Source organism: Pimephales promelas, chromosome 10 (genome assembly GCF_988280905.1).
Source record: "Pimephales promelas chromosome 10, fPimPro1.hap1.1, whole genome shotgun sequence".
In the NCBI taxonomy this organism is placed as follows: domain Eukaryota; kingdom Metazoa; phylum Chordata; class Actinopteri; order Cypriniformes; family Leuciscidae; genus Pimephales; species Pimephales promelas.
Genome location: NC_142778.1, coordinates 9,748,648 through 9,764,904, shown reverse-complemented (window position 1 = coordinate 9,764,904; position 16,257 = coordinate 9,748,648). Strand labels below are relative to the sequence as shown.

The window sequence follows — 16,257 nt, the reverse complement described above, 5'->3', positions numbered from 1 at the left end:
TTTAAGACCAACTTGAGCTCATAGCACTTGTTGGTATCTTGAAATCCATAACCCAGCTGCGATAACAGCCCTGCCAAGAAGAGGAGGAAAACCCATCAAACCCCCAGCTACTGCTATAAACCGCTGTGTCAAGTCAGGAGCTGCTGGGACTCTCCTTTCCAAACCCTACCCAGAAACACTGTTCTAATCTAGGCTTGTTTCAGTGTATCAATCACATACGCAGACACACCGAGACTTGGTAATGACCCCTCCTCTCAGTTTCACCCCGGGGCATTCAGGGGCCCAAAAGCAGGAGGAGTGCGGCCCGAAAACTAGAAAACACTCAGATCATAAACCATGCACGCTCAGACAGAAGCAGCAGGAGTGCACACAAAATAACACCCACATGCTGACACTTGTACGCCAACACAGACGCTAAGAAGCGGCCGTGAAAATTCTTCTGGAGATTGTTTGGGCCTGACAGCACATACCATGGCTCTGTGCTAAACAGATTACGTCAAGAAGATACATTCTGTGTGTGTATGAGTATGTGTGTGTGATTTTTTGTTTTGGTGAAATATGTGGCAGGTTTCATGAAATTTGTTTAAACAGGAGAAGAAACATGCTAAAAGAAAGGTGGATGCAGGAAGAAAGAGGCGTTTTAGAGAAATTACCTGGTCAAACTCGAGGGCTCCAGGGTAGAGGGGCCAGCCCAAGAAGAGCTCAGCAATCACACATCCCAGCGACCACATGTCTATGGCTTCACAAAAAGGCAGGCCAAGAATAATCTCAGGAGCCCTGAAGATGACAAACACAAATATGAGCAACATAAAACACACAAAAACAATTCTTCCTTCATTTCACCCTTTGACTACAAACAGTGAGATCAAGGCCTCTGAATCAGTATGGAATTCATAATTCAATTTGTTTCCATTACACAAACTCTCAATTGGATGAGTTTTGTTACTTCTCAATTACAATCCCCATGAACCCGTCTTAATTATTACTTCATAAATTATTGCTCGATCGTAACTAGTGCTGGGCGGTATGACGGTATATATCGTTACCGCGGAAGAAAATGTCAACCGTAAAATAATTGTATTTATTTCATCAGGGACAATGGACAGTAAAGAACTGTCCCAGAATTCGCTACAGAGCTAAATTTCATATATTCTGTTTTTTTTTTAAATTCTGTGTATACTTTGACATGTACAGTAAGTGGGCGTGGTTAACTCCCGTGCAGCGTGTGCGAGACTGAGGCCCCGTCCACACTACTGCCTTTTCGTTTAAAAACGGAGACCTTTTGCTACGTTTGCACCTCCCGTCCAGACTAAAACGGGAAAAACGAAGACCTAAAACGGAGAAGTTTAGAAACGCTGCAGCTCCGTTTTGCGTTTTGAATCTCCGGAGGGCGTTTTAGTGTGGACGAGACAAAACGTAGGACTTCAGAAACGCTGACGCAGGGGCTGGCGCTTGGCTCCATGATTGGGTGTTATCATTCATGACGTATCCTTCCCTGATTCGTCAATCACTGTTTACACCGGCACGCGCATGCCCAGTGTTGGTGAATGGTCACGTGATCCGCGTTTTCAGTCGTTTTAAAGGGTACCTATTATGGCATTTAAAATGTTCCTAATATTGTTCTGGGAGTCCCCAACAACAGTTTTACAAGCATGCAATGACAAAAAACACTTTTGTTGTCTTATAATATGCATTTATTTTTACCTGATTTGCTCACCGACTCCCATATGAATCGTTTAGCGAGTCCTTTTTCCAAAACCCGCCTTTGCGTGACGCTAATCTGCGGTGATTGGTCAGATGACCTAGTCAGTTGTGATTGGTATTCTCTGTGCAGAGATTGTCGAAAACGGAACGCCCATCACCTTAAATGGGTTCTCAACTCCAGTCCTCGCGACCCACTGCTCTGCATATTGTGTATGTCTCCCTTATTCAACACACCTGATTCAGATCCCCAGCTCGTTAGAGCCGGCTCACGAATCCATACTTTATAGCGTTTAGGTTTTTGTGAAGCAATCATCTTCAAAATGACGCGAACACAGAACAAGGTTTGGGCTATACTTGTGTGGTATATATATGAACTGCAGGCAGCCACTTAGTCTTCAAATGCTCCTCACTTGGCAGGTGAAAAAAGTTCACTTTTGCGTCGCACTTCAAAACACAGCGTCTCGTCGACATGATTGTTTTCCGGTTTTCCCTGGCATCTCCGAGCGCAATAAGTGGGCGTTTCTTATTCAAATAACTTGTGAAGTTGACGTCAACTAGACAAAGGAAAAGCATCGTTCTTCGAACGATTCATATCAGCGACTCAGAGTCGACTCTTACTTTTGAGAGACAATAACTTTGTATACGATGAACTTTCATGTTTAAAACTTTGCAGGATGTTTTCGTTCACTTAGATCTATGTTAAACGCTACATGAAGGGCAATTTTCAAAAATCCATAATAGGTACACTTTAATGTGGACGGAGATCATTTCTAATAAGCAGATAAAACGCTGGTGTGTATTCGTTTTATTTATCCGTTTTTTAACGAAAACACAGTAGTGTGGACGGGGCCTGAGACACTGAGATTTGTCAAAGAAACATGGAGAAAGCAGATCAAGAGGATCCACAAAGGAATTATGTTTTCTAAAGGTTTGTTGTTAACATGATATTTGAAAAACTGAAAAATTCGGGACAGTCCCAAATCTAAGCTATTGTCCCGAATCCCGAAATCGGCCTTGATTGTCTGGAAAATTCTACTAAAGCAAAATCTGTTTGATTAAAACATTCTTCCAAGTATCTTCCTTTGTGTACAGCAGAACAGATAAACAGAGGTTTGGAACAACTTGAGGATGAGTAAACGATGATAGAATTTTAATTTTTGGGTGAACTATCCCTTTAATTTAACAAAATGTACTCTACAGCACTGGGCAGAGAAACAAAAAGTACATAGTAACCTTTTCCATTAATTCCACTTAATTTTAACGTGAGATGCACACACACAGTTATGAAATTTAGAAGACTCTTTCCCATTTGTACAGCGCAAGACCATAAATCTGATGCGATGAGTGACAGAGGTTCATGAGCCTATTCAGTACAGACTCTGACATCATCAGGACAGGAGCTCGCACTACAAATACTCTTTTAGCAAATATTGGCATGTTAACTGTACTAAGGTCATAATTTACTAGATCAATCTTGGATCAATATAAAATCATTCAAATAGATATTTTTACCCAGCCCAAAAAGGGATGCACAATATAAAGGAAAAATATGAGTAAACAAAACATGAGAATTTAAATAGATAAGAGATTAGACTTCAATTCATCAACTTTAAACCTACACCATTCCAGACACCAGCACACCAAAGAGCCTGTTTAAAAAAAATGCAACTATATATCTAAAAGCATTTTGCTTTTGTAAAGGCTAAGACAATGTATGTTGGTATGTAAGGCAAGGTATGTTAGTTTAGGGTAGGATAGTTCTCACATGGGTTACCAGGTCAGATAGTGTAGACATGGTGACATAGGAAGCCCAGTGACTCCTTAGCAACCAATCACCACATGATCTCATTGAATGGCATTAAGGTCTCTCCGTGTGAGATCGAGACGCTGCTCCAGTCATCACTCACCTCAGTAAGTCTGACAGATTACTGTTGCTCAGAGCATATATTTCAATAATAGAAGTGTTTGTCCTTATGCTGTCCGTCTAAAAACAGTGACCTGACAACATGGGCAACATTTTTATGCATCAAAACAGGAAAACCAATACATTAGTTTAGCAAAATGCTAATATCAATAAAGTTTGCTTTAAGTTCTCCCAAGCCGTCAAACTGATGTCCGGAACACCAGAAACTACAGGGGAGTACATTTTCAGGTTTTTTTTTTAAAGCTTAAAAAATATTTTTGTGTGTGTGTGAAACTTGCACAGATGAATTGTTCACCACAAGACTACTTAAGTATGTGCACTAACAAAGTAAATGGGGTAAATTTTCACGTCATGCCGACATTAAGCCCGAAAAAATCAGTTATGGCATGAATGCTAAGTTCATGCGTACAGCTGAGGGCTAAACATTGTTTCTACTGTCCAGAACTCATTTAATACAATATCAATATAATATAGGTTTTTGTAGATTAATCATATTAGGTTGCATCACGATTCCCGTTTTTCCCACCCCCAAATTTAAAGGCATAGATCACCCAAATAAATCGGCATCATTTACACACCCTCATGTTGTTCCAAAACTGTATGTGTTTATTTCTTCTGTTGAACACAAAAGATATTTTGAAGAATGTCAGTAATCAGACAACTGACAGCACTCATTGTCTTCCATATTTTTTTCCTACTATGGAAGTCAATGGGTGCTGTTTAATGTCTGTTTACCAACATTCTTAAAGGATTAGTTCACTTTTGAAAAAAACTTCACGTAACGTCACGTAATACGTAACGTCACGTAATACGTAATTACGTTCAAAAGGTCACAGGCGGCGTAGCCGGAAGTAGCCCGTGACCTTTTGAACGTAATTACGTAACGTTACAAACGCGCCTCACAGAATAGAGCAAGGCTAGCATTTGTCCTTAGAAAAGTTACATTTTTGGAATAAGTTTTGAAATAAGCAATCGTTTCGCATGATAAGACCCTTATTCATCGTCTGGTGTTGTTTAAAGACATTTGAAGCTGCATCTGAAACTGTTATTAACTGTCTTTTGGACCTTGGACTGTCTGGTTCCCATGTAAGTCCATTATATGGAGAAAAATCCTGGAATGTTTTAATCAAAAACCTTAATTTCTGAGGAAAGAAAGACATGGACATCTTGGATGACATGGTGGTGAGTAAATTATCAGCAAAAGTTTTTTCAAAAGTGAACTAATCCTTTAAAATTATCTTCAAAAGTTTCATTTTTGGCATAGCATATTCTTTTAAAGGCTTAGTTCACCCAAAAATAAAAATTATGTAACTACTCACATCTGTAAGATCTTCGGAACACAAATAAAGATATTTTTAAATGCAATCCGAGAGCTTTCAGTCTCTCCTTAGAGATCCAACACAACTTACACATTCAAGGCCCAGAATGATAGGAATGACATCATTAAAATAATCCATGTGACTGAGTGCTTTGTTCGCAAAAATAAATATTTACCACCCTTTAAGACGTCTTAAAATGATCATTAAGACATTATACCATTTAATAAATGTAAGAATTTATTATCTTAAATTTCAGATTTTTTTTGTGGCAAAAGCAAGCAAAAAGCTTGCACTGTTGAGATTTGCTTGTGAACAAACTAACTTGTGCATAATCTGGACAATCAGCTCAGAGACATTAGAGAATTCGGACTGTGCAGGCATAGTACACCATCTTTACTGATAATGAAATTTCACATGCACTGTATAGGTATACATGTAAAAAAAAAATTAAAAAAAAAGTAGTTTTAGTTTTTCCACTTGTGTGGTGTGAATCAGTACCCATTAACTAGGGTTGTGCCGATAGACGATAGTATCGTGTATCGACGATAGTCTGACATATCGCCGATGGCAGATGCCTTTGACGATATCAATACGATAATTGGCTCGTTTTACCATAATGTATTAAATTATTATTATTAGGCCTATTATTATTATTATTATAAAGCTAGTATTGTTATTAAATGAATATTAGGAACTACAATTAATTTGCCTTGCCTAAATTTACAACGACATCATCTCATAACAATTGCAACAACACACGCACTAATGAGGACTCCTCTAAGAGAATGTTTTTAAAACAGACTAAAAAACATACCACATCAAAATTTAATTGCAAGGCGATCCATTCACAAATTATCAAGTGTGCTCGTTTTAACAGACGCAAAATTCAATTTCCTACAGATCCAAGATGAAAACGGCATCGTTGTTCGTCAGTATTAGTTTCCGTAACACATTAACAAAACGTTTAATGACACTAACACTAAAAACAATACAATTACTAAATAGTATTAATAATAATATCACTAAAATAGTATTATAGTTACCGTTATCATCGTCGTCTCTGAGGGAACGCGGCGTTAATGCAGATGCCGAAAGCAGTCCGTTTTTACTTTCACTTTCAGAGATTGAGCGCGTTTACATGCGACGACGTTCTTAACCTGATTATGTTGAATAAACTTGACAATGCATGTGGTCATGTAAACGTTTCCTTTATCAGAGTCAAGTCATAAGTATAAGTATAAACCGATCGACTCAGCTAGACGTTTGGCCCTTGCTCTTCTATCGGCATTTAAAACACATTAACCCGCGTACTTCGTGCTTACTGTGCGCATGTGAAGTGCGCAGAGAGCGCACTGGTAGGGGGGCACATATCGCAAACTCCGACTTTTTCTGACCCAAGAAATTATTAAAACGTGTTTTCATCTCGTGCAGAAATAGACCCTAGTCAAAATGCTGCATGTAACGGCATGAGGATAGGCTAATGTGTCCGTAAATTTCCCGTTGACAAACAAAAGGATTAGGATCTCTTTTTTTTACTTCACTATACCAGGAAATAACCTGATCCTATTAATAAACACTCCACCTTTGCTAGCAAAATAGAAAAAAGATTCTCGTATATAAAACGAAGTAGGCTAATAAAACAAGCAAATTAATGAGTAGGCTCAATAATCAAGTTAATAATCAAATAAGTTAGCCCCGCCCCCTCACGATAATATCGTGTATCGCCGATCTCACAGGCTGACGATAGGACGATATGAAAATGGAGCATATCGCCCAACACTACCATTAACTGACCTAGAACAGTTTCAACACGTTCATTCATGAGGATCAATTTCAGTTTGGATGCTGCCTAGAAACGTGGCGGCCTTTGTAGCATGGCATCCAACTAAAGTTTGAATAAAAAAGGGAGAACGCATTGTAAGATTCATCCCGAGCTATAATTTTACTGTATGTGGGGACTAATGTGCATCAATGTTAGAAATGCATAACACTCAGTTAAAAAAAAAAAAAAAAACTGCATTAAGCCTCCTACTATAAGATCCTTACATCAAATGAAAAAAAAATTCAGAGAGCTTCCCGACGTCTCCATGCATAAAGCAGCTCAAACTCCACCAGCCGCAGGGTGATGATCCACTGCAGTTCTCATATATCGTCTCTCCCTCATAAACAGGTGAGAGTCAATCTATTAACGCCATCTCCATCCATATATCTGATCTGTCTCTGAGGGGCTGCACTAAATCACGGTAGTGGAAAATATCTGCATACAGTAATGAAAACGTGTATTTTTGGAGGGCACAATACATGGTTGTGGTTGACTTTTGTGATCTCACAACCCTTCACTTAAAGATTTAATGAAAATAAGTTGTTGTGAGGAAAGAGAATATAGTCAAAGGAGAGCCATAAAATTAAGGCCCGGGTTTATTTCTTTTTCTACGTTACGCTTTGTCTCGCGTACTGCTGTTCAACTCAACTGTGTGTGCAAGCACCGGGATACAGATTTTGATCTGATTTTATCAGATTTTTATCGTGTCTGAAAAAAAAAAAAGTCTTGAAAGTTGCAGGTTCAAATGAACAACAACAGTAAGAATCCTGGGAAAAGCTAGACACAGGGTTCGTACAGCACTTTCCAAGCTCTTTCAAGCAGTGTCAGTGTTTTTCAAGGATGAGGAAGCGGTTAAAAATAAAATATAGCCTAATAATTATAATTTACTGAAAAAAAAATCATTATTCGTCATTGGTAGGGCTGGGTAATAAATATCGATTTCTCGATATTAATCGATTCTCATTTTTACAAACCGATATCGATTCTTAAATGAATATCAAGAATCGATTAGTCATCCTGTTTCATTTGAATGAATGAGACATTGTATCGCGGCTGTGCGCATCCAACAAATCGCAATAATCTTTGTCCTTTGTTACTATTGGTATGAAACAAAGGCTCAATTTTCAAATTACGTCCATTTTCTTTAGAAATTCAGAAACATAAATTGTGTTTTGCCGTTTTGGCGCTGTGGCGTGAGATCGCTCTGGCGCAGCTCCAGAGAAGCAGCAGCGCTGATCTCTCTTCCGGCTTAATAATACCAGTTACAGCGCCAAATAAACATGAATGAGCATCTGAAAGTGTGTCAAAAGATACAAAAACAACTACAAATCCCTATCATGTCACATTAATTCGCTCAATCTGCGTTTTAACCGTGGAAAGACGTCAATTAAACAGCTTGTAATCAATGTATCGTCATATTTACCTCCACATAAACTCGTAGTCCACACTCGTTAGTGTTCTTCAATATTTAATGCATATTTGAATAAATCTGGCAAGTTTTTATGACAGCCACCATTTAAATGTTTATATTTCATACAATCTTCTTATTATAAAAATAAATAAGTGTAATTTAAGTGTTTGTATAGCTACAAAACAGTTAATTATTACCTTCATATTAGGCTAATGAAGCCTAGTAGGCTACAACTAGACAATATATATGAAGAGTTCAGATGCAAAAGCCTCTAAATGCCATTTGAAATTTTCTTCTTTAATGATAATTTTTATCAAACTTGTATATTTAAGTTCAGTAATTTCACTTAAATGGCAATGATAATTACCTATTAATTGTTATTTAAGTGAAATTACTGAACTTGAATATACAAGCTTGATAAAAATCATCATTAAAGAAGAAAATTTCAAATGGCATTTAGAGGCTTTTGCATCTGAACTCTTCATATATAGACCATAGTTTACAGCATTAAAGGGATTTGATTCCCTTGAGAAAAATTGCCATTTGTTGTTACTGATATCCAAAATAATCGATATTGAATCGAATCGTAATCGAAATCGAATCGAATGCTTGTGAATCGAAATCGAATCGAATTGTGAAATTTGTCTCAATACCCAGCCCTAGTCATTGGCCACACATTGCAGTTTAAATGAACACACACATTGTGTCCACATACAAATGTCTAACTGCTGTCTCAGCCAACCAATCAGACTATAAAGAAGCAGTAAAAAATATTAATCATGGAACGTTTTAAAATACAAACAAATGTGATAAATTATTAAATTAACAACAGCTACATTTTTTAAACCAGAAATAACATTAGATAAAATGAAGAACATTTGTGTCATGAGAGAGAAAGCTCAAACTAGATGCTGGATCTAAAATCAGCTCCATGCATAGTATGGCCAATATGATGCCATCAGTGCCCAACTATTTTTGTATTGGCATTCAAAATATCCTCTTGCCTCACAGGATTACTTTCCACAAACCCAACAGTGAGACACGCAAGGGAACATGCTCCTACCCTATCATACAGTAGCTATACAGCACCTGTGGGCCTGTTCCCAGAATATTTACCAAAGTCTGGTAATGAAAACCAAAGTCAAAGTAATAAATGAGTAATAATAAGACTCAAAGTCCATGGAGTCTGTTCAGCGGAAAATATGGAAAACTTGCAATTTGCATTTTTGTCAGAACTAACACTTCAAAAGTGAACCGTAAAATGAACCTTATATAACCTTTTCTTTGCAAAATCATTGGTTTGTAAACAGGTCAATCATTGGTCTCACTTGTTTCGGCCCTCTCGCATGATTGTGAAACTCAGTATTTTGCAGTGGTGGAGGAAGTACTGAATCTCAGTACTTAAGTAAAAGTACAAATACCCAGATAAATATTTACTTTAGTAAAAGTAGAAGTAACACAATGACAACCATACTTAAGTAAAAAGTACTTTATTTTAAATGTACTTTAAGTATTAAAAGTAGAAGTACTTGCATAACAATTTATTATCTTAATGTCTATTTTCTAATGATTAATTAAACATTTAATTCTAACTCATTCAACCTAATAGCCTACTCCTATAATGATGTTCAATAATGATGGAAAAAAATGTCACCATTTCTGAAACAAGCTTGCAATTAGGCAATATACACATCATGCTTATCCTTACTATATGTTAATAACTATGTTTGGCAGTAAACGAGATTAATTTATGGTGTAATTCTGAACCTCTTGGCTTGCCATAATCCTAACCAAACCAAACATATATTACACACGGTGTGTTTCCTATGCACGTAAAAACAAATTTTCGCGTATGAGTTGCACGATAAACACACTGCGTGTGAGAAGCATTTAGTGTGACCGGGTTGATATACTGTATCTATGGCAACCAAACGTCACTGGTGAGACAAACGTGCAACGAACGGACGGTCAGATTACGTTTTGGCAGGGGGAAAACTGATCAGAAAATGTAACGAAAATGTAACAGAAGTTGTAGAAATGTAGTGGAGTAGAAAGTAGAATAATTGCTGCAAAATGTAACGAAGTAAAAGTAAAAAGTATGCACTATTTATTGTACTTAAGTAAAGTAAAGATACGTGAAAAATGTACTTAAGTAAAGTAACAAAGTATTTGTACTTCGTTACATTCCACCACTGGTATTTTGAGGTCTTAACGTGCAATCTGTGAAAACAGACGCCCATGCGTTACTTCAACATGATCCATTATAAGTAGCTAGGTGGCATGGACCTTGTGTGGGTGTATAAACTTTAAGGAAATGTCCATGATCATACTAATGTTAAGTTTTCTCTTTGTAGAGAGCTTTCAGATGAATGCAAACAAAAATAAATCTATCAATGTCACCAAGGCTCAGGCTGACAGTAACCAGCAACCACAGAAGCTCTTTCAAATGAAAACATCATAAGAGTAGACTAGTTTTCCACAAAGCTACAACAATATATTTTTAGAGGAAAAAGGAGGTGTGGTACCCGAGGATAATAAAGACCTTAAAGAAACAAAACGCACAGATTGTCATGTTCAAAGTTCTATAAAGATCAACCTAATAACCATTATCGCAGTGAGACAGACACCATACAATTCTTAGGAGGTTGAAAATGTTTTGTTTACACAAATGCAATGTGAAACCTAGGCTATCGGTTGATAATAATACAGTAAGTCTCAGAGACAGGTTGAAACTAGATGGCAGCCCTGCCGGGAAAGTAATCCGCAGAGACCGAAGGAAATACCCAGGTACTCTGTCACGTGGAAGTGTATAGGACACTAAACTAGACTCCCTCCAGAGTATTATGGTAAAGTTTCCAGAAAAAAGCAGGTAGATCTTTATACGAAGATTAAGAAAACCAAACAAAGCAGCAAACAAAAACGAAACAAAAAAGAACCGGAGCATCTTCTTCAAACTCAAACCAAAGCCAGATTTACTGCATTCTGAGCAGATCCAAGACAAACATACCCTTCATGTTCCAGCATGGCTCAACATAGACACCATTTCATCAGAAAGAGGCCAAGCAATACATTGGATCACTAAAGTACATATTGCCATATCATTAATTAATTTGCTGACTAGGCTTTGAGGACTCTAACATTAGTACCTCGAGCGGATGAAACAATGTGACAAAAACAAACGGAAACCTGGGCCAAATTGTGAATGTTGCAATCTATTTGAATTAGTTCATATCCAGCTGGTCACTTGTATCATTAGCCGTCGAAGTTGCATTTTAAAGGGTAATGAAACCCCAAACCAAATTTTCTGAGATTTTAACAGAGGTATGCGTGTTGAACACCATTAAAGACAATGTTAGCATCTGTTAGATTTAATAGTAGGGTTAAAATGGTTAAATTTTAGGGGTTTTTTTCAGCTTATTTAGTCTTCTGGGATTTAAAATCTTCATTGTGTCCACATCACACGCTGTGACGTAGCGGTGCACTGTCATCGGTGTCTCAAAATTATTAATGAGACCGAGTATTCATATCCTATGAGAAGACACTGTCTCTTAATTATTCATGACACCACGTGGATCTTTCCAACGACAGACATGTCAAACTGTGATCGCGTAGTGGATGACAGAGGCAATCATGGGACGTAAGTGTTTGTTTTCGTGGTGCAAAAGTCCAAGTGCGTTGAATATGTTTCCCTGCGATGCTGCCAGGGCTAGACTCAGGCTCTGGAAGGTTGGTTTGCCATCAACCTCAAACACATGTAAACAGTCGATGATCTAAACTATAGTGTGTGCTGCAAATTTTATATTATTTTTTATATTATTAATAATATTTATTAATATTAATATTTTTATTTTATATTATATTACATTAGGCCTATATTTTATTATATTAGAAGAGTAAATAAAGAATCTCACAAAGGTATTGTTTAGGTAATATTAGGCCTTTATTTTATTATATTATGAGGCTAAATAAAGAATCTCACTAGGGTATTTTTTAGGGCTCATTGCCATTAAAAAGTTTGAAAATATTGGAAATTCATAAGCAATAAACACAACTTATTGACTGTACAAAAACACTTTATGGTCTTCCCAAACCATCTTGGTGTAACAGCTTACTTTTCTTTCATACTATATTCTATTATTGTAAAGAATTGAACGGTCCTCCAGAAGATTTTGTAAATTATTTTTTATAGAATTTCTTGGTAAAGACTGTACAGTTAACAGCACTGTAAAAAAATATCAGGTAACCTAAAAATGTGCTTCATTTTGTGACTTTTTAATGAACTGCTTGTTTTTTCCAAAAATATGATTTAATACCAATAAGTTACATTAAGGGTCAAAAAAAAAATGGCACATTCAAGTTAAAAGTTACAACTGAATATTGAAACCATTGTGTTTCTACATATGCTGTACAGGAGGTATAAAGAATATTTTTGGTCAGGTGGCGAAACATGTCCATCCAATAGAAAAAAAGTTTTGCTCAGCAAGACAAAAAAAAAAAAATTAGAGGGAACATTGCTGCCCAGATCAAGCAAACAGGCAGAATACCCTTTCATTACAGGACTGTAATCTGAAGTCATGGTGCATCACTAAGATTTAGCCTGGGCCTAACTAACATTTTGCAGTAATATTTTACTGTCATCAAAACACCCTATGAGTTTGGAAAACAAAAGGCCTAAAACTGTATAAAAACCTTAATCCATTAATTCACCCACTTTATGTCCTTATTCTAGCTCACAGCTACCATGGTGGAAGAAGATAAGCAGTATTTTTCTGAGTCACATACTAGTTCCGGGAAGTGCAACAAAACAAAGACTAATACAGAATCTGATCCCAAAAGGAGGGGGTGAATTCTTAACTCTGTGACCTTGTGAGAGGGATTCCCATAAAACCCTAACATCTGTGGTTTACTTTCATTATGCTGAATTAAAGGATACTGTAAGTCTAAAAATATGTTGAAAACTGTTACTGTTCCCTGTTGAGTTGGTAGAAGTCAAACAAGATTAGCTGAGTGAAAAGACAACTTTAGTCACATTAAACAAAATACATGTTAAAATCTTTTTAACTGAGTTTTGAATGTAGCCACATATGAGATATTTTGAAGTGTAAGGGGTAATGAATTCCATGATTTTGGAGCATTGACACTAAATGACCTTCCACCTACTGTACACAACCAGAAACAAGGGATGGACAATAAACCAAGTTCAGCTGATCTGAGAGACCGTGCAGGGGGTTAGGTGTAAAGTATATAAGACAAATATGGGGGTGCAAGACCATTTAAAGCCTTAAACGTTAGAAGCAAAACCTAGAAGTGGATAAGTGATGCCCCGGATAGCCACTGGAGGTCATGAAGTAAAGGAGTAATGCGAGCAGAACGCCTGGTGGAGGTCAGAACTCTTGCTGTTGAGTTTTGAAAGCACAGTAATCATGCAATACTTCTTTTGGGAAGACTAAGAAATAAAGCATTGCAATAATGCTCCGTGATCTGATTAGAGCATGAATTAAGGCTTCAGCGTCAGCTAAATTGAGAGAAGATCGTAAACGAGCAATATTGCGAAGATGAAAGAAAGAGTTTTTGACAAGAGAAGATAGAGTTGAGTTAAATAAGACGCCAAAGTTGCTCATCAACAAATGAAGGCTTACCATGAACTAGATCAATATAAAAGGACTAGTCCATCCTTTAGAGGCAGCAAAGCCGATCACTAATATCTCAGTTTTTGTATCATTTAATTTGAGGAAATTAAGGGACATACAGTGTGTAATGTCCTTGATACATGCAGTGAGTAAGTCAGGCAGGGATGGCCCATCAGAGCTGGTGGTGAGTTAAATTTGAATGTCATCAGCATAGCAATGGAATTGAAGTCCATGTCTGTGTATGATGTTACCAAGTGGATGCATGCAGATGATGAACAATAGTGGACCAATACTGGATGAACAAGGACTGAACCTTAGGACTGAACCCTGTGTAAGTGAAGCAGTGGCAGAACTATGACCCTGTATGCTGATATAATACTTTCTGTGGCTGATATCGGAAATGAGCCGGGAAAGAGCAGAACCAGTGATGCGGAAATTAGAAAGCCAAGAAATAAGACATTCGTGGCAGACTTTGTCAAAAGCAGCGTTTAGATCAAGGAGCATCAAGATGTTTATCAACCCGAATCGATAGACAGAAGAATGTCGTTAACCACACGTAGAAGAGCAGTTTCAGTGCTGTGAGATGGGTGAAAACCTGACTGAAAAGGTTCAAAAAGAAAGACCATTTATATCCAAATAAGATTGTAATTGCGAAGCAACAATCTTGTCAAGGATTTTACTTACGAATGTTAAATTGGAGTTACTGCAACAGCAAAGAGTTGGTGCCGCTTCGGAACCAATTTTCCTGGCCGAGAATCGATTCTTTGGCTGTCGAAACACAAAGAACTGGTTCACGAGTAGGCACCGGCTCCAAACCAGCTATCAGTTACAGCAACAGCAAAGAGTTGGTGCCACTTCGGAACCAATTTTCCTGGCCAAGAACCGGTTCTTTGGCTGTCAAAACACAAAGAACTGGTTCACAAGTAGGCACCGGCTCCGAACCGGCTATCAGTTACAGCAACAGCAAAGAGTTGGTGCCGCTTCGGAACCAATTTTCCTGGCCGAGAATCGATTCTTTGGCTGTCGAAACACAAAGAACTGGTTCACGAGTAGGCACCGGCTCCGAACCGGCTATCAGTTACAGCAACAGGAAAGAGTTGGTGCCGCTTTGGAACCAATTTTCCTGGCCAAGAACCGGTTCTTTGGCTGTCGAAACACAAAGAACTGGTTCACGAGTAGGCACCGGCTCCGAACCGGCTATCAGTTACAGCAACAGGAAAGAGTTGGTGCCGCTTTGGAACCAATTTTCCTGGCCGAGAATCGATTCTTTGGCTGTCGAAACACAAAGAACTGGTTCACGAGTAGGCACCGGCTCCGAACCGGCTATCAGTTACAGCAACAGCAAAGAGTTGGTGCCGCTTCGGAACCAATTTTCCTGGCCAAGAACCGGTTCTTTGGCTGTCGAAACACAAAGAACTGGTTCACGAGTAGGCACCGGCTCCGAACCGGCTATCAGTTACAGCAACCGCAAAGAGTTGGTGCCGCTTTGGAACCAATTTTCCTGGCCAAGAACCGGTTCTTTGGCTGTCGAAACACAAAGAACTGATTCACGAGTAGGCACCGGCTCCGAACCGGCTATCAGTTACAGCAACAGGAAAGAGTTGGTGCCGCTTCGGAACCAATTTTCCTGGCCAAGAACCGGTTCTTTGGCTGTCGAAACACAAAGAACTGGTTCACGAGTAGGCACCGGCTCCGAACCGGCTATCAGTTACAGCAACCGCAAAGAGTTGGTGCCGCTTTGGAACCAATTTTCCTGGCCAAGAACCGGTTCTTTGGCTGTCGAAACACAAAGAACTGATTCACGAGTAGGCACCGGCTCCGAACTGGCTATCAGATACAGCAACAGCAAAGAGTTGGTGCCGCTTCGGAACCAATTTTCCTGGCCAAGAACCGGTTCTTTGGCTGTCGAAACACAAAGAACTGGTTCACTAGTAGGCATCGGCTCCGAACCGGCTATCAGTTACAGCAACAGCAAAGAGTTGGTGCCGCTTCGGAACCAATTTTCCTGGCCGAGAATCGGTTCTTTGGCTGTCGAAACACAAAGAACTGGTTCACGAGTAGGCATCGGCTCCGAACCGGCTATCAAAATGCTTTAGTGGAAAAGGGGTAACAGAGAACACTGATTTAGACCTGCCTAAAAAGCCTTGATCAAAAACGTTCTGCTTAAGTCGTGCTTGCAAAGTTAGTTGCGATCGATCGGCTTGATCATCCGCATTTTCAGAATCCGACTCGGGCTTAAACTAACACGGTAAAACAAACAACATTATTATTACTGGGGGCGTCACGATTCTCCAAATCCTCGATTCGATTAAATTTTCAATTCTAAGGTCACGGTTTGTTTCTCAATTTTTATTTATTTTTTATTTTTTAAAGCCGAAACAGGCCAATCAGGCTTAAATGCGCTTCATGAAGCACACATGCAAGGTCTCTCACTCTCTACCGTGCGC

General features: G+C 38.4%; 1 protein-coding gene across 2 annotated transcripts in view; it reads right to left on the bottom strand.

The window, feature by feature from the left end:
- hipk3b (homeodomain interacting protein kinase 3b) overlaps positions 1-16,257 on the bottom strand; it is an 80,306-nt gene that overhangs the window by 43,098 nt on the left and 20,951 nt on the right. For both annotated transcript variants that reach the window (XM_039681652.2, XM_039681653.2), the window contains exon 3: positions 654-777. In XM_039681652.2, the coding sequence (XP_039537586.2) occupies positions 654-777 (124 nt within the window). The remainder of the gene's footprint in view (positions 1-653; positions 778-16,257) is intronic.